The following is a 26,312-nucleotide window of genomic DNA, read 5'->3' as shown; positions in this document are numbered from 1 at the left end:
AGTTTGAGTTAAGTAAAATCTTATTTGTGAAAGAAGCAAATCTTCAACATTCCTTATTTTAAAAAATTATAATCTCTGGTTAAATATTAACAAAACCCAAACTAAGTTCACAAATTGATATTGGAAAGTATCACTTAATTCACAAGTAGGTAATTTAATATGAAGACTCAGAGGTCAATAATAATAATAAAATGGTAATTCAATGATGCAGAATGGCTGTCTTTACAACCTGGCTATGAAACTGGGGTGACCCAATCTAATGATCACAGGACAAGAGGTAACTCTGGGTTGTGCCCGGTTATAAAAGGCACTTTGCTTGCCTTGAAACAAGAAAATGGCAGAACCTTTTTCACACCTTCAGGGTCACATCCCAGCTTTCAGGATGAAACGAGCAAGCCCCAGAGGCAGCCTCAAGAAACACGCAACTTTCCTTCATCGTCACTGCTACAATCCTGGAGACAGCTGTCATCAAAGATGGGGATGTGGATTTAAAGGTTCCTTCTGCTCTCCTTCTCCAGCCTGTCACACACCATTTTGGTGCAGGTCTGAGCTTCCCGGCCACAGGAGGAAACAGCAGGGCTCCCAGAGCTGCAGTAGAGACTGGTCCCATGGGCTATCTCATGGACTGTGCTGGCTCATGCCTGAAGCATGAAGCCCTCCTCCATGCCTGGCTGGCATCATGCTTCAGCCTGTCCACCTGCCCCTTCTGCAGGCCCTGAGCCCAAGCATACAGCAGTTCTTGCCAGTTCCCTCTTACTTCCCACACTACTGTCCAAGACCAAGTGAGTCCTCCAGCCAGAAGGAGGTCAGGCCTCTCCTGTCACAGGTCCACCTCGATTAGGCTTTATAATTAACCCATTCTCCTGACAGCTTCCAAAAGCACTGATTGCCACCAGCCCCTCCTATGTCCTGCAGTTTCTGGGCCTTGCTGGCTCGAACTGAAGCCCATCTTTCCAGTCGTCCCCCTTCCTCTCCACTCCAGGCCAACTTACCCCTCCCCTGCATGCCCGCCTCTCCTCTGAACACCAAATGTCTTCCAAACACAATCTCCCAACTCTTCCAGATCTTCAGGATCATGACTTGAAGAAAGATGTGGAATCACTCTATTTTCTTATCTCCCTCTTTACCTCCCTTCCCCACCCTCGCCCTCCCACCAGGCAAACCTAGGGACAAAGTGCAATTTGCCTTATATTGGTGACTCAGTTTCCCAGACCTCTTACTGGAGGTGTCAATCATGAGGATGCAGGACCGGTGCTAGGCTCCCCACACTGACGGCCTCTCTTTCTCCAGTTCTTCTATGACGGTTCATTTTCTTCACAATACTGTCTGCTGATGCTTTGCTTACCTTCTGTTTCTGCCACTAGAGTGTAAGCTCAATGAAGTCAGGGACAGGGTCTGATTCAATCAATGTTGGATTCCCAGGCCAGCACTCATGGCACACTGTGAGCACCTGATAAACACTCACTGAATGAAATGGATGAGTATGTAATGTGTGTGTGCATGTGTGTGTGCATGTGTGTGTGCATGTGTGCACGTTCACAGCACCTAACAGTCAGGTTTCCAGTTGTCACTGGCTACCATGGTTTTGCACTAGCATTGTACAAAGACTAGAGAGTGAAAAAGGGTAGGAAGGGGTGTGTGTTTCTATCTCTATCTATCTAGATATCTATCTATATTTCTATCTATATATGTGTGTTTACACACACACTTTCCAAAATCAACCCAGAAACCCAGTCTCTTCCACTATAATAGTAAAGCTTACTCACTCGTGGCCTGGCTTTGTGGGAAGGAGCAAGGAAATGGGACCAGGGACCCAGAAACATTTTCTGAAGGAGAAATCTTCCCCATCCTTCCTACCCATTTTCTCTCTGTGATCTTCTTACAATGCCAGTGCAAAACCACTGTAGCCAACGACAACTGGAAACCTGGCCGTCGGGGGCTGTCCCACTGGGAGAGGTGCCCAAGCAGGGATGATGGCGCAGGGCTAGGGCTCAGTTTATAGCGCAAACAACTGTAAGTGTCTCCAGGTCTGTTGTGTAGCTGTTCTATCTGCACTATTTTGATGAATGATATTTGCACTTCCTTGTTACAGAGCTCACCTACCTCTCTTACACACACACAATGTTCTCACTTCCAAACAAAATTACAGTATATACCTCTTAAGGTTGCTATAGATGCCCTTTAAGTAAACAAGGGTGAGAGAATTGTCTAATTTAAAAAAATCTATTCCTGGGAATTTCCTGGCAGTCCAGTGGTTAGGGCCTGGAGCTTTCACTGCCAAGGGCCCAGGTTTGATCCCTGATCGGGAAACTAAGATCTTGCAAGCTGCACAGTGCAGCCAGAAAAATAAAATTAAAAATTAAAAAATCTATTCTAACCCCACTTTCCAAAGGAAGGAAACAGGATTAGAAGAGATTAAAACTGCTTATACATTTGTTCGCCTGGTTATTTGACAAAGAGGTAGGGGGCAGGGCAGTGAGGAATAGGGAATCTCATGCTGGAGAGATGTAGAGAGGAGACGCCCAATAGCAAAGCAGCCAAAAGGCTGACAAAAAGGAACATAGGACGAGCAGAAAGTGCTTCCCTGCAAAAGCAAACACTTTTATCTTTACAATTCACATGTATGTGGATTCTCCAGTCCTGCTTGTCTTAAGGATTCCTGAATCTTTAAAAAAAATGGCCAGTCCAGAAATGTGAACCATCTTTATCCCATGGCTTTGTGGAACCCAGGTTCACTACCCTCAGACCACTGTACGTTTGTGACCCTTATTTTAGAAACAGAAGGATAAACACATAATGATTCAAAGGGCTGAGAGCTTAAATTGAGGTATATGAGCCCATAAGAATGTCACAATTCATTCTGCCTGAGGAAGTCAGAGGAGTTTTACAGACAGATGTCACCTACTTGGATCCTGGAGGATGAGAAGGAATTGACTGAATGAAGAGAGGAGGAGGCTGGTCAGAGGACAGAGCAAATATGAAGGAAGGGGCCTCAGGAGAGCCTGGTAGCACTTGTGTGCAGTTGCAGTACAGTGAGGATGGGGACGCTGATGGCTGATGAAGCTGCAAGGTGCATGCAGGACCCAAACGCGAGAGATCCTAGCGATGAGGTTAATCAGGTTAGGTTCACAGATAGGCAGTGGGAGGCAAGGTTTCTAAGCAGGAAATGTCAGATCCATATTTCAGAAAGGATGGGAGACATACATCACTGCACTACATAGTCCAGGCATGACACAGATCTCGGACTAAGTCTACGGTAGTAGGAACGGTGAGAAGAAGTCGGATCTAAAACCCACGTGGGCTACCGCAGAGCCCAGGTCCCCTAATGCCCACAGTCACTGTATGAAGCTGCCATCAGGGAGCCAGACCCTACTGTAAACTCATTCCGTCAGTGGACCAGCACGTCTCCTCTTGTGCACTCTGGATGTAACACAATGGATTAATCAGGACCACGTTGGGCCTTCCAGGAACTCATTGCTTGTAACAAGATTGCTATCAGGAACTAGCAGCAGGCGAGTAGGAAATTTACTTGGTGCAGAGCACCAGGAGCACACAGCTACACAGCCTCTTGGTTTGAACCGTAGGGAATCTGTCCCTGTTGGTATCTTTTTCCTTCTGTTGGCCATTGTGGGCTCTATGCCATTAACTGTGATCACAAAGAAAGGCAATGCCTTTTATCCCACTTTACATGCTAATCAGGATTGTCTCTGATATTTTTTAAAATCTACTTTGAGCAATTTAAATTAAAAATAAATTAGTTATCCATTTTATACATATTAGTGTATATATGTCAATCCCAATCTAATAAGAACCTGCTGTATAAAAAAATAAATTAAATAAAATTCAAAAATTCAAAAAAATAAATTAAAAATAAAAATTTAACTAGAGCCCATTGGACAATGGAGCTCTCAACTCTACTGACACAATGTTTGAAAAAGTACTGTGTAGACCAAGAGATGGAACACAGCCAGCAAGTGCTTGGGATCCAGAAAAATACATGGATCATATATTTGGAAAAAGCAGTGATTTGAAAACCAGACAAGTAGAACCTCAAGGCATACGTAGATACTAGCAAAGGCCAGAAATAATAAAAGCCAAAGCAGACTAGAACAGAAAGACACAAGCACCCAGACACCCATACAGAGCAGTCCACATGGAGGAGAAAATCAGGATGAGGGAGACACAGGTAGCAGCAAATTATACTCGGGGCAATGGTCATTGGGCCTGCAAGCAGCTAAGAACTACAAGAGTGAAAGTAACCAAAGATAGGCAGGAAATGCATGGAAACGGAGACTTTCATTCAGAGGGAGGAGTTATGGTATCAGTGGTAGGGACGGGTGTCCTAGGGGGTCACAGGAAGTGAGGGGGCCTTGAGCTCAGTACAGCAGGCTCCCACTCTCCTCGTCCTAGCTGCTTGGTCCCAGCTTCCCCAGATGTTCCCATTCTCTTTATCGCAGCACAGTCAACCACCATACAAAACCCCACAACAGCATATGACAAAAATAACGGACTATTTCAAGGTAGCACATGATACAGTCATATTCCAAAAACTGGGAGGAAGGGGGGCTCCTGACGGCCTCAAACAGTTGATCCATCCGAGAAGGTGGGCACCAGAGGAGATGGGAAATGCTCCTATGGGAACAGCTTGCACAGACACATGAACGAGCCCATATTCCTGTTGGTATATGACAAATCGATAGGGAAGTGATGGATTGTTCACTAAATGGTACTCAAACAAGTGAAAAAATGTAACTTGGATCTCTGCCTCATACCATATGCCAAAATAACTTCCAGATAGAGAAAATATTTCCATGTGAGAACTGTAGCTATAGAAATAATAGAGGAAACCATGGGAGAAAAGGCTGTCCTCATAAGGAACACTAAACCCAGAAGATAGAAAAGATTAATAAACTTGATTCCAAAATTTAAACCGTTCTGCGTGGTAAAAACACCATAAACGTTGTAAAAAGATCAACGACTGAGGAAAATAATTGGTTCACCTATTGCAGTTTATAAAGAACCTGTATACCTCAATAAGGAAAAGAACAGTGATCGTGAACCAAAAATTCACAGAAAAGGAAAGGTACCCGGACATATGAAATCATGCTCAATCACATTCATAGTAAGAAATGCAAATTTAAATGTTAATGACACACAACTCTTCACTACTGGGGGAAAATGGTTGACTAGTTGAACACCACCTCTTTGGCAGAGGTGTGGGGAAAAAGAGCTCTCTCACACACCTGTGGTTGAGAACCAAAACTGGTACAATCTTCACGAAGAGCAACTTGGCAAAAATCGATCAAAATTTTAGAAATACAAAAACTTGACTTACTGAATCTATTTCTGGGCTTTTATCCTAGAGATAATCACACATGTGCAAAATGACACATGGACAAAAAGACACATGGATAAAGATTACACTGCAGTATCGTTTGTAATAGCAAAAGATTAGGGCCCATCATTACAGGACTAGGTATGTGAAGAAGCGCCCAGAGAACAAAGTATTAAAAAGAATGCAAAAGCTACAAGGATTGCTGTGGAAAAAGAACCTAGATATGTTTTTAAGTGAAAAAGCCAGATGCAGAGTAGTTTGTGTAGTGTGTTACTATTTGTGTAAAGCTATATTAAACACATATATGCTGATATTAACGTAAAATATCTCTGGAAGTACACATAAGAAATTGCTACGAGTGGTTGCTTCTGGGTAGGAGGAAGCTTCACTTGCACTGTGCACCCCTTCACACCTTTCAAATGTTATACCGTGTATACAGTACATGCTAAGCCCATATAAACAGTAATACAACAGAATGAAAGTTGCAACCTTTATTCATCCCTTATTATCCATTTATTCCCAAAGGACGTGTCACCACTAATATCTGGGCTTATAGTCTTCCAGGAAGTCAGAAAAACTCTGCTGGGACGACTATACAAGGCAGACAATTCCCAAACTTCTAAGGACTCCTGACATTAGTCTGTAAAACAGGCAGGTGATTGCCATTTACAGTAGACAACAGCGCTATTGTAAGGGGGAAAGAGAGCAGAGTCAATGCTTACGGCACATACTGCCAGGTCTACAGGGAAGTCCTCCCTGGCCTCCTAAAATCTCCAAGGTGTACCCACTGAGCTCTCAGCATCTTCACCTGCTCATCCCCCCCACTCCAGGGGGGCCTCATTCCCAGAGCACTTACTTCCTAGCCCCAGCACAAAGACTGACCCGCGTCAAAGCACCTTCAACACCACCCCCACCCCCCCACCCCCGCCCCGCACTAGATTTACCATTCCCCCAAACTCCCTCCGTAACTGCTGTCACATCACCAGACAAGCCTCCAGCTGCCACTTCTGAAAAGGCCACCAGATGGGGATGGCGCCGCAGGGATGGAGAGAGGATGAGCTCTGACCAGAGCCGCAGTGACTGTGCTGTGATTATTGTTTGCTCGTTTGTTTCATTTGAATGTTTGAACGTGAATGGTTCAAATAGTCTTGTAATTTTGTTTTCTTTTAAAAAGAAAATATTTAGAACATTTAGAACTCAAAAATCACATTTTCAAAATTGAAGCATTTTAAAAGTCTGCTTTCATTAGACAGTTGCATCTTGTATCCCTGAGGGCTTTTGCAAATAGTTCCGGTTTTCTTATTTTGTTTTGTTTGGGCACAACTCAAGTTGCAATTTCACGAAAATCAATGCTATACTCTCTGTTTCGAGAAGAGCCCTATAAGTGAAGCTGTACTAGGAGATGTGGAGATGGATTTGTTTTAATACCCCTGCCTTGATTTAATTTATATATTGTTTCTTCAGTTCTTCCTTTCTAGGTTGATTTATCATTCCGAGTTTTACTAACATCCAACACACTCATATGCTTGGGAAAAAGATGGAAAACTCCAAACTCACAGTGATGCCCAGCTGTAGTCCCAAATCGGGCTGACTTGCCTGAAGGAGTGTTTTAGTTGGCCTGATTTTCCTAGGACTTCAGAGAAGTAAGACTTGCTTCCAAATCAAGGGAAAGGATTTCTAGAACTGCCCGGTACTGCATGGGGCCCTGTCATGCTGTTTATTAGTCAGGAGTGTTCTGACAGAACATGTGGGTTCTCGTTGCAAATTTGCAAGTGTTCATAATAGCTCAATGTCTTTCCTAAGAGTTTTCTTTTCAGTTTCAATAATTATGGGTATTATAAAACACCTCAGTGATAAATCTTACAAACTCTACTGAAGTATATACCTCGGTAAAAACAATCATGTATCTTAATAAGGCAGAAAATATTTGTAAATGTAAAAATGGATTATGGATGACATCCAAAGAATCCTGTTATTAAATAGGAAAAAGAAAAAAATAAACTATGAAAATATACATTATCATAAATACAACTGACATAATATGCTTGGGTGGTAGTATACAAATATGATTTGGAGTTGGGGCCCCTTTGATTTTTCTTTTCTTTAATAGTCACAAAACATAAGCTAGCAAGGTAAGAGTAAGAAGTGATGATGCAGCCCGGCCTGGTGGCTTCCTGGCCTTAATGAAATGGCACATCTGATGTTTCAAATGATCCATCACATGGTTTTTCAAAGTTGCAGATGGTGATAGTTGAAAAAATCATGCAAATGGAAAGGAAGTAGGGAACTCTTTGAAGCTTTCCTTGCTAGTGGATACAGTGGATGTAATGAATTTCCTATGGTGGAAGTGCACAGTAAGAGAGAACAGGACGGGCCCCTGCTGTCCCCAGTGACTGGGTCTCAGCATGCAGGCTCCCTCTAAGGAATCTTAACCCAGTGCCTTCTTCAAGCCGAGGACCACTGAGTTCTCACCTCCCCAGCTCCTGGTGCATCTCCCTGGGTGTCAGACAGACCCCTCAGGTCTTGCGTGCCCCAAGATGAACATCTCCATCCTCGATTTGCTTCTCTTCCAGTATCTTCTACCTCAGTTCCTCGTTTCTAACACCCACAGGCTCCCGCAAGCCTGAACCCTCACTTTGCTTCCCCTGCTCCCACCCTCCCGGCAGCAGCCAACCCGCTGATCCTCTCAAGCCCCAAGGCCTCTGCCCTTCTTGGTCATGGTCACCTCTCTCAGACTCAGAGGCAGCTTCTGGCGGTCCCTGTCTCTGCAGCCTCGCCCCACTGGCTCCTTCTGCACTGTTGACAAATTAGAGAGCATCACCAGCTGTTTCAAAACTCTAAAGCCCCAGGGCCTTAGGATGAAGACCAGCCTCCCCCCAGGGCACTCTATCCTCTCTGCAAACCAGCCCCTTCCTTCCTCATTTAATCCCCCAGCAACCCCAGGGGACACTCCGCCAGCCCCCAGCAGGGAAAGAGACACAGACAGCAGTCCTTCAGGGGCCTGCACTCCTGGAACAGCCCAGCTTGGACCTGGGTTTCCAGTAGGCTGAGGCTGGGACTTCCGTTAGGACCTGGGAACAATGTCCCCCAAAGGCCAGGGCTTGGGAAACCTGCAGACCTTCTATCCTTGTAACTTCTCAACTTCAGGGACCTCCAAACTGTTTTCCAACCAATGAGTGGATAATTCACCTGGATACTTCAACTCTGCCACAGCGCAGCCCCAGGTACCATGGGGGACACAGCAATGAATGGAGCCTGGTTCCCTGCTCCCAAGGAGCTGGCAGCCAAGCACGTGCGAGGTATGTGATGTGATATCAGTCCGACTCTCATATGCCTCACTTCAGCCCCAAATCTCACATCTAATAGGACAAGGGTTCTCTTTACTGGTGACCTCTCTGGGAGCACAGGCAACCTCAGCTGATCCCCAGAAGAGGTGCCCTAGGGTAAAGGGCAGAGAGTGTCTTCAGGGTAATCAACTTGTTACCTTATTACCAAGACCAAACTGAGCCTAAATATGGCCAGCCCAGCACCACACTGGACTGTGGAGCCTGGGATTTTGACACCATGGGGTTTATGCACCATCTTAGAAGTTACAGGTGATGTGTGGCCAGGTAAACCCCATTGGACAGCCCTTCCTCCTGGGGCTCTGTATCCCAACCAAACCCCCAACCACCAGCAGCGCTCAGCAAAACACACTTCAGAATGCACAGGAGACGATTGGAATTTGGAATACAGATAGAATTTGTTTTAAATTCGGGATTTGAGGCAAATGACTTCTGTGAATTGCTCATGTCTCAATATCTGATCAATCACGAGCTGCTGGAAGTTATATCTCATCATCATACATTGTCGCTTCCCGCTGGACCCACACGGTGGGGTTCACACAAGGCTTTCATGTGTACTTTTTCATCTGCTCATCAAAACCAGCCTCTAAGGTAAGGGTTGGCATAAGGGGCATCTACCCTCAGGGATTAAATAACTTCCCACTGAGTGAGCTGGAACCCTAGCCTGTGTTCTCTAACTCAGCACTCTTGCCATATAAGGGTACCTGTTTTTAATTGTTCTAAGATTACAGGTCTTCCCTTTCCCTTGTAAACACATCCTGTGCAATCATTCACTTCTAGGAGTAATAATCAGTTCATTTCTGGTGGTCTAATTAATACTCTTGCCAAGTTACATTCCTTCCATGGACCCATACAATTTGTTTCTCTTCTGGTAGGTCCTGGATTAATAACACAACACCTTAACAGGCCCATTACCTCCTGATTTACATAAAATGAATCATTCAGAGATGAAAACTGATGTGTATAAGACAAATTGCATGGTTTACACAAAATCTAGAACAGTTTTTAAGAGGTGAATAGAAACATTCACATTTAAATATTTTAGAACAAACTGGTATACCTATCTATAGTATGTAGGGAGATGAGACAGTATTACCGATAAAATATCACCTTTAATAAAATAGTTACTTAGTACACAGTGCGAAAGAGACAGAAAAGATTCTTACCTTTGGGCTATATTCTGTAAAGGGAAATATTTCAGATTATTCTTTTCATTTACACTTTTCCTTTGGGCCCTCTTAATCAAACTGATTCCCTTCACTTGAGGACAGGGAAGTCATCACCATGCTTCTTCTAAAACCCACCTTTCCAGCCCGGGCTCCTGTTGAGGTGAAAGAGGTGACGTGAGGGTGATGGGCACATTGGATCCAGACGAAGGCCTCGAGGAGTGATGAGAGTTGTTGCCAAAGTTGCTGTATCTGGAGAGTGCAGAGGTTTAAGTTGTGGGGCAGGAAGGGACAGAAAAATGAGTACCAGTCAATAAATGAATAACACGTGGCAAACTATGCTAATTTTTGCAAGAAAAACAGGTCTGGAAATGCTAGCACTGTTAGTGATTACCCTAACTTGAAGAAACTAGTAACTTCTTTGTTTTATTTCTCATCAGAAAAATTTCCCAAAGTCGAAAACTGTTAGGCAGCAGGGTTTATGACAAAGGGTTTAAATAAAACCCTCATATTTCCTTTCTTTTTAAGTGTACATTAAAACTAGTTGCTAACATAAATCAAGAATCCAAATTACTTTCAATTGAATCTGAAGATTTTCTTGCCTCTCGTGGTGGCGCAATTAGCATTAATTGCATCAAAGGCCTGCAGAAAATACCAGATGATTAGCTAAAGAAACATCGGATTAAAAATTCTCCTTTAGGTGTTTCTGAATCAATTTCATCCATTAAATGCTATAATCTCATCACATGCCCAAGGATCAAGGAGAAACTGTCCCCAGACCTTCTAGGCTGGCCTGCTGCTTAGAGGTGCACGTATTCAATGTTTTCATCCAATATTTCCCTAGAACCAAAACTATAGCCACTAGGTTTAAATGAGCTTTTATCATTTCCCAGTCATCTCTAACAAGTTTCAGGATTTGTAAAATTCTAGAGTTTTCTTTGTTTTTCAGAATAGCTGTTCTTTAGCTATCTATTTGTATTTAGCTATCATGATCAGAGCTTTGCCTCACAACCTCCTCAGCTACAGGGTAGGGCCGACTCCTTCTTCTAAACTGGTGAGGACACAGTACTGGAGTGTGTGGGACCCCAAGGGTCACTATGATATAAGTGCACAAAGACCTTCCCCCATGCAGTGAATCCAATATAAACTCCCACCAACTAACCTAGAATTGCTAATTCTAGGAAGCAATTTGACCTCAAAATGTGGATACCCCTTGACCAAGTAGGTCTACTTTTGAGGCGTTAACATAACTTTATGGTTATTTATATACTAAAATATCACACAGGAAGATACTCACTGGAGCCTCATTGAGATCATGGCAAAAACCCAGAAACTACCCAACCAGGTAACAATGTGAGAATGGCTAAGAAAGTATGATGTAACATTCGTCAATGGAAGATTACACAACCATTAAAATGATTGCCAATTTATAAGTGATAACATGGCAAATGTTTATAATGTACGTGTACGTGAGAATGTGTGTGTGTATAAATATACACACACACACTGCATGTAACATCAAGATATAATATTACCCATTGAGTTTGACCACAATTGTAAAAAATATTCTTAGAGGTTAAAAACCACGTGTAGAAAAATGTAAAAAAACAGGCCATCTTTTTTTTTTTGGTGGTACGCGGGCCTCTCACTGTTGTGGCCTCTCCCATTGCGGAGCACAGGCTCCGGATGCGCAGGCTCAGCAGCCATGGCTCACAGGCCCAGCCGCTCCACGAAATGTGGGATCTTCCCAGACCGGGGCACGAACCCGTGTCCCCTGCATCGGCAGGCGGACTCTCAACCACTGCGCCACCAGCGATGCCCAGGCCATCTATTTTTAAAACTGGAATACGGAGGTGAAATTTCAGTTTTCCTTAATAAATTACATTATTATAATGGGAAATAAAATACTTACATTATCCCAAATCTATCCTGTGTTGCTAAGTCTGGTGTGTTGGCTGTTGCTCTTCTAATTTGCTTATTTGGTATCATGTGTCAGCCTCTGCTAAGTACCAAGCACTCTGGCAGGCAGATGGGGACTCACAATACTCCCCCACCATCCTCCCCTGTTAACATACCACCTTCGTGGGACTTGGTTTCTGGACACTCATCTTCTCATCTCTTAAAGTCCCAACACTCTACCTGTCCAACAGGTTGTTTACTGCTTCTCCAAGTGAGTATTGGTTTGATTTTTTTGAGAGGGCCCCCAATTATACAAATATTGAATCACTACGCTGTACACCTGAAGCCAATATAACATTATGTCAATTATACCTAAATAAAAAAATTAAAAGAGAGGGCCCCCAAAACCACAGGCCACAGAGAAGACAGAAAAGCAAAGGATGAGAATATACAAAAGAAAGGAAGCAGCAGAGAGGGGAGCACAAGCTCAGCAGGGAAGAGAGCGAGAGAAGCAGGAGGCAGTGGGCCCCACTTGGGAGGGAAGGACGCTGCCCAGGACCTCCAAGTCCTCAGAGACAGACCCTGGGCTCCAGCGTCAGCCCTGCATCACCCAGCTGCCTGGACACTAAGCTTGTTATTCTATGCAAACATCTAAAACCATCCCCTTCTCAACCAAAAGTGGGCATCCCAGAGAATGTTTTAACAGGATTACTTTACTAAAATTATGTTTCGATGATGTTATGGAAATAAAACAAGCATAGTGTCGTTCTCCCTCTTTTGGTTTTTCTACTGGTTGAGCAATTAATTGAACGACCTCGTGGTCTAATTTTGCTTCTGAATTTCAGCCAAACTCACTGGATCATACAATTCACTACAAGGCGTTTTTTGGTTTTGTTTGTTTGTTTGTTTGTTTAACATCTTTACTGGAGTATAATTGCTTTACAATGGTGTGTTAGTGTTTGTATTTTTAAAAAATTCTTTTTAATGACTAACTGGTTGGTCTCTATTATAACCCATTCAATTTCAGTCAACCACTGAGCAGTCAAATCTGTGGCCATACAGACCTCTGAAAACCGCAGTGAGTGAACATCAGAAAATTAATTGGTATGAACGATATTTATACAATATTCAAATTCCTGTCAAATAATTTAAAAAATTGTAAACTTTTCTCAGTGAAATCCAAGCCAATCTTCATTTACAAACATGCAGATGCTTTTCTCAATTTATGTGTATATTCGTTTTGTCCATTTCCATGTTTCTATTGCTCTCATCCCCCAGGACTGTCAGTGGTACTGAAGCCTGGGGACCAAGTGGGAGGGACCTGGGTCCCAGGAAAGCCCCGTCAGAAGCTGTGAGACCATCACCATCCTGGGCTAACACCACCCTGCTGGGGAAGATGAGGTTGCCAAGATATTTTTTCTTCCGGTCAAATGTGCAGCTCCTAACTTGTACACAGATACTGTTCTTGGGGAACATGAGAGCTATGTTGGATGCATTTCATGAAAACTGTGTGAAAGATCACAATAACTGAGAATTTTAGACCTAAAAGAGACTGGTAGAGGACTTGTAGTTTGGAGGTGTTCAAACTGGAGGCCACGTACTCCTGATGGTATACAAAGCCATTCTGGTAGACACCACTCCCCACTTACCCAACCTCTCTGTGCCTCAGTTTCCTCACTGTATATAAGGGCTAGAAATAGAACCTACCTCTTCAGGGTTAAGTGATACTTTAAAATACAGGGCTTGGCTCTCAATAAATGTTAGCAATTATTATTGTTACTCTTAATATGGGAGTGGCCATCAGTCAATACTGACTTTTATTATTGACTTTGGACAACTGATTGTTTAAAATATGCAAACCCTCTGTTCCCCATTCCCCGCTCTGCAGAGAGGTCCTGATCCAGGCATCGGTGAAGGGCAGGCACACAGGCAAGCTGACAAGCACCTGCTGAAAATTCCCTGTGCCCTTCTGATCTGCACACCTCCCTCCCTCTGCCTCATCTCCGGTTTGCATAAGAATCATTGAGGTGTCCATACTTAAATAATGTAATTATACTAATGCCTGTGAAGTGATTCAAACTGCAATTGTTTGCCATCTCATGAGAAGCTATGAGCAATGTCTGAAAGAAACTTACATACATTAGAATAAAAACAGAAAGCTATAGAAAAGGGAGAGGAGATAAAGAAAAGACACCCACCTATTGGAAGAGAAAGACCGGAAGTTGTAAGGCTCGGAGGCAGAATACGTGCTCGGATGGAGAGAATCAGAGGAACTGTTAAACGAAGGAAAACCCCACTCAAAACGCTGCCTGGAAAGCTGACAAAGCACCTGGCTGCCTTCCGCAGATCAAAAGAGAGCCCGTGCTAGAGAGATGGGCTTGAGATGTGTAGATTTTGACAGACTGTGCAAATTTTTATAAACCTTAAATTCAAAAATCCATCTTTAGTAATTACATTATAACACAAGAGCTCCTCAATTCAAGCAGCGGGAATTTTCTCTTCTGCCTTTTGCCTACATACTGGTAATTAGTGAGCGCCCAGGGAGCTCACACCACAACTGCCCTCTGCTCTGACTGGAATCTCCGCAAACGCAGGGAACGAAAGACAAGCCCGAGGATGCAGCTAAGGCGCTGCGTCACCGTCCCCGGGTTAGCCTCGCACAGGCCATCACGTGGGCCGGATCTACCTGCTTTCCTGCTGGGATTCGGCTTCCTTTTCCTTGGTGGACAAGGGCGAGTCCTCAAAGTCATAGGAGAAGAGGTGGAAGGGGCTGTGAAGCACATAGGGCAGCTTTTCTACGGTTGGTGACGCCTGCGGGGGGCCGGGTGCGGCGCGGAAGGGCTGAGAAGCCGGGGAGGGCGTGGAGGGCGCCCGCAGGGCAGGCCCTGAGGACCCTCTGCGCAAGGGGGTCCCCGCCGCACTGCCGGCCGGGAGCTGCTTTCCTGGGGAGGAGGCACTGGAGGCCGCGGGGAGGGCTGGACTCTCGCGAGCAGCATCCTTTCCGGCGGGGACCTGCTCTGAGGCAGGGCTGGCCTCAACCCTGGGTCAGCACGGAGGAGAGCAGGAGAGGAGGAGGGGGAAGGAAGGGGAGGAAAAGAGATTTGGGAGAGAGGGAGCAAAAGTTAGGAAAGAGAAAAAGACACGTCAAAGCTCACTACTGTTAGGGACGCTCACTTAAGAGTCCAGCTGTGTTTCTCGACCTGCAGCATAAAAGCCAGAAGCCCTGGTTTTCCCAATAATCCTGGCGCCCTGGGCTTGCCTATCTGGGGGGTAAGACCCATCTGGCCTCTGACCATACAAGGGCATTGATGAGGGGATTTAGTGGAACCTCAAAGGCTCTTCTGCACCTGCCCCTCAATCCCCAAGTTTCTCCCCACTGGTTGTGTCGGCACCGGAATTTCCACAATTTGAACTTCATTTCTTTGTCTTGATCAAACAGGGGATCTGCCCTCCTCCTGAAACACCCAAACTTGAGGATGAGGTATCCCACAAGCCCCATACTTACAGTCACTGCTTTCAGATCCTTTCTGGAAAGCAAGTGTGGAGAAGGAGAAAAGATGCCAGCAAGAAAGGCAAAGAGCTGGAAATGAGGGGCGGGCAGAGTGAAGACACATTTTGCTCGGTTCACACTTTCCCCAGGGCCTCCTCTACCACTAAGCCCTAGATGTCTAGACTCCTGCAGGCATGCCTCATTCTGCCACAGATACAGTTATGAAGACTTTCCATCTTCAGGGGACTGGATTTAGACCACTTAGACATTTTGAAGCCTACCTTTGTAACAGCAGAATCTACATTAAACTCTGCAGTTTTCAAAACCATAGTCCTTTCCCCAGAGAACTTGACTCCCAGCCATGCCCACTTGGGAAAGGGATGTGAGCTGTTTTGTTTCCTACCTCAAATCCAGAGCTCCGTCTGTATATAAGGGCAGGGACATACAGGTTTCCCTGGCTCAAGGGGAGGATGGGATGAGACCACACTGCAGTGCCCAGGGCAGGCCTGGCAAAGGTGGTACACACACACAGGGGGCACACGTGGTGGGCACACATGGAGTGCAAACACACGGAAGCAGCCAGCAGGAAGGGGAAGCAGTGGAAGACACCAAGCCCACAGAAGTAAGCAGAATCTTTCCCACCACTTTTAAGTCTAGTAGGTTGACATCAGGGAAGAAATAACATCCAGATCAATGTTAATGAACACAGGGTTTGTTTAAGGTCAAACCCTGGTGTTTAATATGCACACCTTTGCTTCCTAAAACCAAAAAGTCTAACTGTATCATCTCTGATGAAGACACCCTCCAGAATCAGTCATATAGTCACAGACACTGCAGAGGACAGGATAAACCACCATCTACCGCTAATAACAATCCCATGTAAAGACAGCACGAGTCAGTAGGGACGCCTTTGGAGGCTGCTCTTTCCAGCCAGGTTCCTCCATCTGCTCTGTAGGTACTGCTGAACTGTTTGAGTCCCTGAGGGTGAAAAGTTTGTGGGTGGGACATACCATGCACATTTAAGCACGTGTGGAGCCACACCGATGTATTTATTGAGGGTCCACAAAATTTTCTGTGACTCATTTTTGACCTTAAGGTGGGACTGTCAATTGAACCTCCTCCCTTCCCAGAGCATCCCTAACTAAAGGCACTACCCCCAGGCATGGCACTCGGCATGGGTGGGGGCCCTTGGTTAATGCCGACCTTTCTCCCAGACATTTCCAAAGGGCGGAAGCAATCAGTTCAGAGAGGATTCCATGACCCCGGGAGGGGTGGGCATCTCAGCACGTCAAATGAGCCTGTCTGAGAACTTTTACTTGCACCGGTGGCCCCAAGAATGAGGCCACAGCAGCAAAGAATCACATTAACTTTGAACTTGGTAAGAGAAAGATTTTACCCTAATTCATCCAAGGTCCTTTTGACTTTGCTTATTTGTGGAAAAACTAACAGCAACAGTATCAGTTGGCAGCGTACTCAATCAAGTGAAGGAACCCTTCAGTTCTAGAATTATTTTTGAATATCAGAAAATGAACTTACCCATGATCAATTTTTATTTTTCAGACAGACATCATTTGGGGAAAATACCACAAAATTTACACGTATCTGCAAGGTGCCTGTGTCTGTTCACACTGCCCGAAGACAGAAAGGATGCACCTTGGAGAGGTGAGTGGAGGACAGAAAACTCCCCCAAAGGGCTGTAGAGCTATGGTAGTTATTCTAGGCATGCAAATAAATGCTGGGAATTTTTTCTATGCTACATGGGGTGAAAAGTGTTCCTGTCCATTTGGATAAAAATCAAAATGCATTATCCCTCCAGCAGTCATCCACACATTATAGATAACATTGTACTGGTAAAATTAGTAGCAAGAAGGGGACATGTGGAATTATTCTTCCTACAGTGCAGACAGGGTTAAAGTTTTCTGAGCAGAGAGGAACATCCCGTTAGTTACTGTCAATCTGACTGAGCCGAAGCACTCAATGAGGGAGGGGACAGTGGGGAGAAAAGCTCCTGGGTGTGTCTCCCATAAAGCAAGGTTAGGCAAAGCAGCGTCTGCGTAAAAAATACGGCTCTCTAGGGAAAACGTGCTGTTATTTCTATAAAACTAGTCACTCTGTGGCTCCGTGTAAACGTTTGCCGGTGGGAGCTAGTGAGGAAGGGAGGAGGCTACTGCAGGGCGGCTGCAAACTGTCCGTTAGGAAGGAGACTCCAGGCTTGTGGTGGGAGCCGGGGAGTGTGCAGCCCTCGGTACCTGTCCGTGCCCGGACAGGGGGCATCATCATCTTTCTCTTCCTCTGAATTGGGCTCCGTGACTGGCTGCTCCTCTTCCTCCTCCTCCTCGACCCTGAGGCAAGGCCAGGAAAAGAGAAATGCACATAGAGACAAGATGGGAAAGCAAGATGAGCGTTACAGACAAACAGGAAGATGAAGCAGAAAAACTCCAGCTGGCTGAAATGAAAAGAGCACACTTAGAGGAGGCAGTTGTGAGATGGGGAAACCTAAGTGTGGGCTGGAGATGCGATAACCCAGCACAAGCCAAATTTCTTTGTCAAGTTGGCTGGATGCTACTGCCTGCAACCCCCGACCCCACTCCTCCCATCCCCCTACCACACATGATTCACAACAGCTTCTGGCCTTGGGCAGGCCTCCCAGGTGGTTCTCCTTCTGCATACAGAGTCATGCAGTGGCTGTTCTCAGGGCTGCCCAGCGCCTGCAGCGAGAAGTCCTCATGTCTTCACTGCATTCCTTCCTGCACCACCCTCTACAGTGGACGGATGGTTTTTGCATGTCACTCCCTCATTCTCAGTCAATGTGTTTGGGGGTGAGGGGCTGATCCCCCCCCACTTCAAGGGTTAACACATGGTCCAGGTGGAGTCAATCTGGGCCACCCCTGGGATTTCTCCTGGTGCCTTCAGGGATGAGAAGGTACAAGGACACCCTAAGTCTAGTGGAGGAAGGCTGCCTGTGAATGACCCCGGCCCAAGAACAGCAGAGTTGGAGAGAGAGGGACGGACATGGAGAGAGAGGAAAGCAGTCTCCATGACAGTTTTAACACTTGCATCTAATACTTCTGAAGCTTCACCCTGGCCTTTCACTAACAGAAGATAATAACTTTTCATTTTTGCTTAAGGTAGTTTAACTTGGGTTTTGCCCTTGCAGCTAAACAAATACAGACTTTGATAACTGAATCATTACCCTCCTTTGGCCTCTAAATCCTATCAACACGTGACTTATGTGATGCAAGTGTTCCATGTGGAACACTTACCCAAGCTTCTCAATCCCTTGCCAAAGGGATTAAAACTCCTGAACTCCAATGACCTTCATCTTTGTTCACTTCAGGCCCTCACAGGCTGGACCTCACCATCACACCTAAGTAGCCCACCTTGGAAACCTTACATCCAAACTTCTACCCCCCGACCACAAGCCCCCATTCCCCCAAATCTCTCATTCCTCTCCTCCCACCGTAACTCTTCTGCAATCTCAGTGTCCTCCTCTACTTCCTAAATGTCCACCAGCTCCTTCTTGCCTTCAATCCTTATGAATCGACCGTTTCCCACTGTAGGCATCATTCTGCCAAAATCTGTAACTCTTTTGCCCCACTCTCCTTCAGTTGGTTTTTCTTTTTACTGAAATATAAAATACATACAGAAGAGTACACGAATCCCTGAGGTTTCACAGAACAGAGGCATCTACATAATGAGCATTCCTTTAATGCTCCCTTTGAACTGCTTCCCTCCCCTACTGGAAACAGCACAGGTCAGCTTTGCCTGATTTCCTTCTCCATCTAAAAGGAATCATACTGTATCCAGCTCCTTTTGTTCAATATTACACTTGTGAGATTCATCTATATTGTTATAAGTACTTGAAGATCATTCTTTCTCATTGCTGTATAGTATTCTCTTACACGAATATACTATAATTTAGTTATCCATTCTACTGTTGATGATAATCAGGTACCTTTCAGTTTGGGGTCATTTTGAATAGGGCTGTTATAGATATTGGAGTACATGTGTTTTAGTGTTTTGGGTCATGAGATATGCTTAAATTCATCTTTATTAGAAACTGTCAAACAATTTTTTTAAATGAATGAATGAATTTACATTCCCATAGACAGTATATGAGCATTCTGGTTCTTCCACACCCTTGCCAAGATTTTATATTTTTGTCTATTTCATTTGCTATCTAATCTGTGTGTGATGATGTCTCATTGTGGTTTTACTTTGCTCTCCCCGATGACTAATGAAGATGGGCACATTATCATACTTTTAATGTCTATTTAGATATCCTCTTTTTGAAGTGTGTAAGTACTTTGCCTTTAAAAAGGAAAGAAAAGGCTCGGACTTCCCTGGTGGCGCAGTGGTTAAGAATCCGCCTGCCAATGCAGGGGACACAGATTCAGTCCCTGGTCCAGGAAGATCCCACGTGCCGCGGACCAACTAAACCCATGCACCGCAACTACTGAGCCTGTGCTCTAGAGCCCGCGAGCCACAACTACTGAAGCCCGAGTGCCTAGAGCCTGTGCTCCGCAACAAGAGAAGCTACCACAATGAGAAGCCTGAGCATCACAACAAGGAGTAGCGCCCACTCGCCACAACTAGAGAAAGCCCACGCGCAGCAACGAAGACTCAATGCAGCCATAAATAAATAAACTAAAAAAAAAAAAAGGCTTTTTATTTGTAGAAATTCTTTACATAATTTGGACACAAGTAATTTGTCATATTCTAGTGTTGCAAATATGTTTTCCCTGTGGGTTGCCTTTGCATTCACTTCATGGTATCTTTTAATAAACATACGTTCTTAAGCTTAATGGGGCCCTATTTATCTTTTTTTCTTTGATGGTTAGTGTCTTTTTTGCCCTGTTTTTTTTTTTTTGATTACACCAAGGTCTTAAAGGCATTCTCTTATGTGACCCTCTAAAAGCTTTATTATATAACCTTTCACATTTAAATTTGCAGTCCATCCGTAATTTATTTTGTGTATCATATGAGATAGGGGTAAGATACATTTTTTCCCCACGTGGACATACAATTGGCCCAGAACCATTTAGTAAAAAGGCCATATTTGCCCCATGTTAGTATCATCTTTATCACAAATCAAGTATATATCTGTGGGTTTCTGGACTTTTTCTCATCATTAGTCAATTTTTCTATCCTTGCGTGAATACTCTGCATGAATCTTTGCATGAATATTATCTTAATTATTACAGTTTTATGATAGAACTTGACATTGCAAAGTAAGTCCTTTGCCCTTTATACTTTCATAGAATTTTTGAATCAGCTTGTCAATTTTCACCAAAATCTAGATGGACTACTAGTTGGGATTTTATTGAATTTATACACAAATTAGAACTGACAATTTTACATATTGAGTCTTCCAACCCATGGCTGTGGTATATCCTTTATTTAGATTTAATCTTATTCCAATATTCTTTCATTTCTTTTAAAGCTTTAAATTTTCAGTAGAGGTCTTATATATTTTCTGTTAAATTTATTTCTAAATATAAATTTTAATGCTATTGTACATGTCATCAATTTCCAATTTAATTTTCTATTTATTTGATGATATATAGAAATAAAATTGATTTTGGGGGTAAATTTACCTTGTATCCAACAACTTTTCCAAATTTATTAATTGTAATACTTTTTATATAGACTCCTTTAGATTTCCTATATAGACAGTCATATCGTCTGTAAGTAACGACGGTTGTATTTATTTTGCTCCAATTCTTATGCCTATCTTTTTCTTGCCTTATTACACTGGCTGGGAACTGCAATATTACACTGAACTGAAGTGATGACAGTAAGCATCTTTTCATTGTCCCAAATATCAAGAGGAAATATGAGCTTTGCCACAGATTTTTTATTCTTTATCAGATCAAAGAAGTTTCCTTGTTTGCTAAGAGTTTTTACCATATATGAGTACTGAATTCTATCAAATGCTTTCTTTCCATTTATCAAGATAATCATATGATTTTCCCCTTTATTTTTGTAAATGCAATGAATTACAAAACTGCTTTTAAAAGCTTAAACGAACCTCGCATACCAGCAATAAACCCCACCTTGTTATACCATGTTACCCTTTTTATAAACACCTGGGTTCTATTTGTTAATATTAAGAATTTTTTAAATTGAAGTATAGTTGATTATAATATTATTAACAATTTTTTACATATACTGGAAAGAGATTGATCTATAATTCCTATTTCTTAAAATGTGCTGATCAGTTTATGGAATAAAGGTTATGCAAGCCTCATAAAGAGGTAGGGCAGAGAGGGTGACAGCTGTAGAGCTAAAGAAAAAGAGATGGATCCGAAAAAAATTAAAACAGATTTAGCTGAATTTGGTGACTGGTTAGATGTGGCAGGAAAGGAAGAAAGAAGTATTGGTACAACCCCATGGTTATATACCCCATACCTGGATTGAGGGGTGCTTCTGTCAGAAACAAGGAAGCCAGTGGAACAGTGAAGACAGCATTCCTCCTGTAATGCCACAAGCCACAAACGAGCACACCTCATCTGTCCTTCCGAGCCTGGTACAGCTCACCCTCACACAGCACAGTCCTTTTTGTTGGCAGTCCTTTTCTGCTCTAACAGCAGTCAAGTTAAAAACTGTACCCTCAACCCTCAGCCTGAGGCTACCTTCCCTCATCTTGATCAGGAATTTGCAAATGTTATTACTTCTGGTCTGCCCAGAACCCACAGATCTCTACCCTGCCAACCAATGGGTCTCTCCTCTTTAACTCAAAACAGGGAGCCCCATCCTCCAAAATGACTTGACTTCATTTGTTCTCCCAGGTGGTAAAGTCATTTAGAAGCAAAGTCTGCTGGAGTTGGAGAGGCTCGGAGCCAACTGCCTGGGTTGTACTCCAGCTCCATAATTTACCAGCTGTGTGACCTTGGGCCCCACTTTCCTCATCCCAATTTAGGATATCAACAGTACCTACCTTCTAGGAGGACTGGGTTAATATGTAAAGCACTTTGAAAAGGAGCAGTATACAGTGAACAAATCAATTTGTTTTAGCTATTAGCTCTCATCATCATCATCACCATCATCGTCACTGGCTTTGGAGCCTTCTTAGGAAATCTCTACCATCCCCCACTAATGGATACTCAAGAACTCAATAATCAAGAACTCAACAATCAATAATCAACTCAATCAATTACTCAATAATCAAGAACTCTGCTTGATTCACTAAGGAAGAGGACATAGTACTGGGCAAAGCATTCCCAATCACTGGCAGATAGTAACACTTTCCCCTTTATAGCTTCCACCTGTGTAAGCTGTGTATTTCTGATCCTCCTCTCTTGCATGTAGCTCTCCTACAGATGTGTGAAGACAGTGATTCTGATCAACATCCCAACCTGTTTCCTCTTTGGGCTCAACATCTCTGACCCTGCAATAAATCTTCTGATGACTTGTGTATATCATAGCTTTGCTATCATGAGTGGCAGAGCAGGACCAAGGGCAGGCAGCACAATGACTCACTCAGGGAATCCACTTCCAGGAAGTCCCATGGTCAAAGCACTGGCCTTGCCCTACAACTCAGATGCATGAAGAAGGAAATACCCTCTCGTAGGGCACGGGACTTTCTATGCTTGATTTTATTTGGTTTCATCCTAGTAGAATTAGTCAAATGGAATGATATTTTATGCTGCCAATATTTAAGACTGAAGAATTAGTTCAGACAATTTTGCTTTTTCCCTAGCTGAACTGTCTCTTAAAGTATAACTTAATTTTGTTTATACTTGTTCTAAGGCATTCTGGGTCTTTGGTCTCTGGCTTTCAAATACCTCTAGGGGTATTCTGCTTGTTTGTAATTGATAGGGAGTTACTCTAGGGCACAGGCCTGTTCTGAACCCATCAGGTAGTCTCCTTTTAAGCACAAACAGTCCCAGACTGGAGGCCACCCTCTTCACGTTGGAAAAGCAACAGGCCCACCGCCTGACCAATTCTGCAGGGCACAGTTTCCTTCAAAGTCAAATTAACTTTCTCAAATTCGGGTCTCAGGCTGACGTCACGTATCTTAGGCTTCAAAAAACAAGAAGGAAAATGGATGTTGCTGAGATGTTCTAAAAGTACAATAGAAACATTTAAAACAGTATTAAAGTGTATTCTAGGACCAAAGTAATCAGGATGAGGAAGAGTTAAGCAACACATCTGGAGCAGACATTTCAAGACATCTAATAGACATAAACTCAAATCAGGAATATGAAAAAAATATATTTTAAAAACCAGTAGAAACACAACTATAAAAGTGAGCAAAATATACAACCATGGCCAATACATTTATATGAAATGATATTTTAAAACCGAAGTTTAAATATAAATCAGTCAGAGTTTAATAGAACTCAATTGGAACTACAATGAGATACCATTTTTTATCTGCTTGGCAAAATTAAGACGTGTGAAGATAATACTAAGCACTGAAGAGCATTTAGACCAACTGGCTCTCATATACTGCTGATAGGAGTGTGCATCAGCATAATGACGCTGGCAAAATAATTGGCACTATCTCATAAAGTTAAGCATTCATATCATGAATATGACTGACATCACCTAGAAGTGGCATTGCTGTAGCCTGGGGCAGTGGTTCTGAACCAGGTGATTCTGCCCCCTAAGGGACATCTGTCAATGTTGGGAGACATCTAGTCTTAGATGCTGCATCCTACAATGCACGAGGCAGCCCTCCACAACAACATTTGCACCGAATACTTTTGGTCCAAAATGTCAACTGTGCCGAGGTTGAGAAACCCTCTCTAGGGATGCCGAAGTATGTGCACCAGGATATGAGTCTGAGAATATTCTCAGCAGCACTGTCTGTAATTACCAAAAAATGGAAACAACCCAAATGCTCACCAGTGGGAAAAAGGATAACTAGATTGTGGTATATTCCAATCAGAGAAAATGGAAGACCTTCAGCATCACATGACCATATGGATGAACACTGGAAGCAAGATGTGGAGTGAAGACAAGTGCAAAGAGAAACTACAATATTCTAATATTTTTCATAAAGTTCAAAGAGGCAAAATTGTATAATATACTATTGTTTTATATATATATATATATATATATGATAATACTAAAAACAAATAACAACAAACCCATAAGACAACACTAAACGATATTTAAGAGTGCTGGTTACCCAGGTTCAGAGATGTGAAAGTTGGAAGCTCATAGTAAGTTAAGGGTAATGCTCTGGGTTTCTAGCTAGACCGTAGTCTCATGGATGTTCTTTATATTAATATTTATATAACATTAATAATTAATATTAATAATACTAATCATGTTTATAATATTTATATTTATAGAAAATAAATAAACTAGGAGAGGGCCACACATGGACCAATGATGTCAGTGTATCATGAACTAAGGATTATGATTAATTCAATTCTGGAAAATTAGAATTTTTTAAATAGATTTTATTTTTTAGAGCAGTTTTGGTTTCACAGCAAAATTGAGCACAAGGTACAGAGATCTCCCATAATAAGTAACAATACAAACATTTTTTAAAAGTGAAGAAGTGTAACCATGGGGCAAGGGCTCTCCATTTACCCAACAATTATTTATTGAGCATTTATTATGTGCAAGATGCAGGGGTACAGTGGTTAGTAGAGGTTCTCACCCTTAATGTTTACAGGTCTGTAGGGGAGAAAGACATTAATCTAATTGTACCAGGAAGTACTCAAGTGAGAAAAATGTCCACAGTGCTCTTGGGGCAAAACTCAGAAGGCCAAGCAGGAATTGACCAGAGGACAAGATGGGACTTTACACATGACACTCTCCTGCTCCAACACGTACACACTAACCTTAGGATTAAGTCCAACTTGCTCAGCTAACACCCCCATCATCTCGCTAACTTCATCTCCCTCTCTCCCTTCAGCAACTCCCCCACCCTAGTCTTAATCAGCCTATTGAGCTGTCCACCCAACACCAAGGGCATTTCAGCTTGGGGTCCTCAAAGGAGCCATTCTCCCTGCCTGGAGTTACTCCTTCTGCTCTGTTTCTCTAGTGGACCCAGCCGCCAGGGACGTCCAGTAAGTACTCGTTGCCTGTTGCAGACCTGTGGTCCAGTGGACCTCGCATGGTGCTCAGCATGGAGATACTCGCTATGGATGGTCAACAGACAGAGTGGCAAGAACTGGAAAAATGACCTTGGAGATCTCCCCACGTTGCAGATAAGAAAGACGAGGTCCAGAGAAGGCAAGATCACACAACCTGCCAGTAAGAACTGGCGACGTCATGAACCTGAAGCAGAATCTAAACTGGTTTCACTGCTCCACCGTCACTGCACATTTCCTTCTATGCAACAGCACCCTGGATGGCGCTTCTCAGTCCTCCCTACACAGGGCATAGACAAGAACATCTGCACAGCCCACCAGAGTAACGGACAGGAGACCCGCCCAGTGCCCCAGTCACCCCAGACCTGCCTGGCTGCCCTGGGGGGGGGGGGGAAATCAGTGTCTTGACACAGGTGTGACCCATTTGTGGCAACTAGGTAGTATGTTCTGTATTAAGGTTTAGATAAGATGCAGGCATTTTAAATGCCCCATTTAGTTCTGTAAAATGCATACGGCATACTATAATTAGATGAAAAAAATATGTCATAGAAATAGTGTGTTACTGTGAATGTAATTATGCCACTAAATTGTACAATTAAAAATGGTTAAAACGTTAAACTTTGTTATGTATATTTTACCACAATAAAAAATTTTTAAAATTTACAATTTAAACAAACAAACAGATAAACAGAAGAAATAGTGTTAAATTTCTGTCAGACAAAATGCCCCCTTGGGCTCCATCTGTATCCCTCAGATGGAGCAAACACTGCATCCCTCTGTGAGAGAGTACACTTCAACTGGAGTTTGAACTTAGCCTCCTGGTGACTCATACTTTCTGCTCACTTCAAGGCTGTTTCTAGGTTACCAAGGCCCCAAGAAGAGATTTGAAAATTTCCAATTAGTTATCTTAATCAGTTAAGACGTATATCTGACCAACTGAAGCAGTGATTTCATTCAAAAATAGTTTTGTTATCCACATAAAAAAAAAAAAAAGAAGCTTCCCTCAAAAGATTTTTGCCAGCT

The 26,312-nt window shown here is 43.3% G+C and overlaps 1 protein-coding gene and 1 long non-coding RNA gene across 9 annotated transcripts in view; one reads left to right on the top strand and one right to left on the bottom strand.

Moving 5' to 3' along the window:
• FHOD3 (formin homology 2 domain containing 3) overlaps window positions 1–26,312 on the bottom strand; it is a 493,863-nt gene that overhangs the window by 133,483 nt on the left and 334,068 nt on the right. For 7 of the 8 annotated variants that reach the window (XM_073790663.1, XM_073790659.1, XM_073790662.1 and 4 more), the window contains one exon: window positions 9,984–10,097. The exons of the other annotated variant lie outside the window; for it this stretch is intronic. In XM_073790663.1, coding sequence (XP_073646764.1) covers window positions 9,984–10,097 — 114 coding nt within the window. The remainder of the gene's footprint in view (window positions 1–9,983; window positions 10,098–26,312) is intronic. 8 annotated transcript variants of the gene reach the window in all.
• Window positions 14,407–20,556, top strand: LOC141276199 (uncharacterized). The gene is made up of 3 exons (XR_012325383.1): window positions 14,407–14,544; window positions 16,795–16,896; window positions 19,513–20,556. It is a non-coding gene; the product is annotated as an uncharacterized lncRNA (long non-coding RNA).

This window comes from Tursiops truncatus, chromosome 13 (assembly GCF_011762595.2).
Source record: "Tursiops truncatus isolate mTurTru1 chromosome 13, mTurTru1.mat.Y, whole genome shotgun sequence".
NCBI classification, from domain to species: domain Eukaryota; kingdom Metazoa; phylum Chordata; class Mammalia; order Artiodactyla; family Delphinidae; genus Tursiops; species Tursiops truncatus.
The sequence above is the reverse complement of the archived record's forward strand: the minus strand, read 5'-3'. Positions and strand labels throughout refer to the sequence as shown.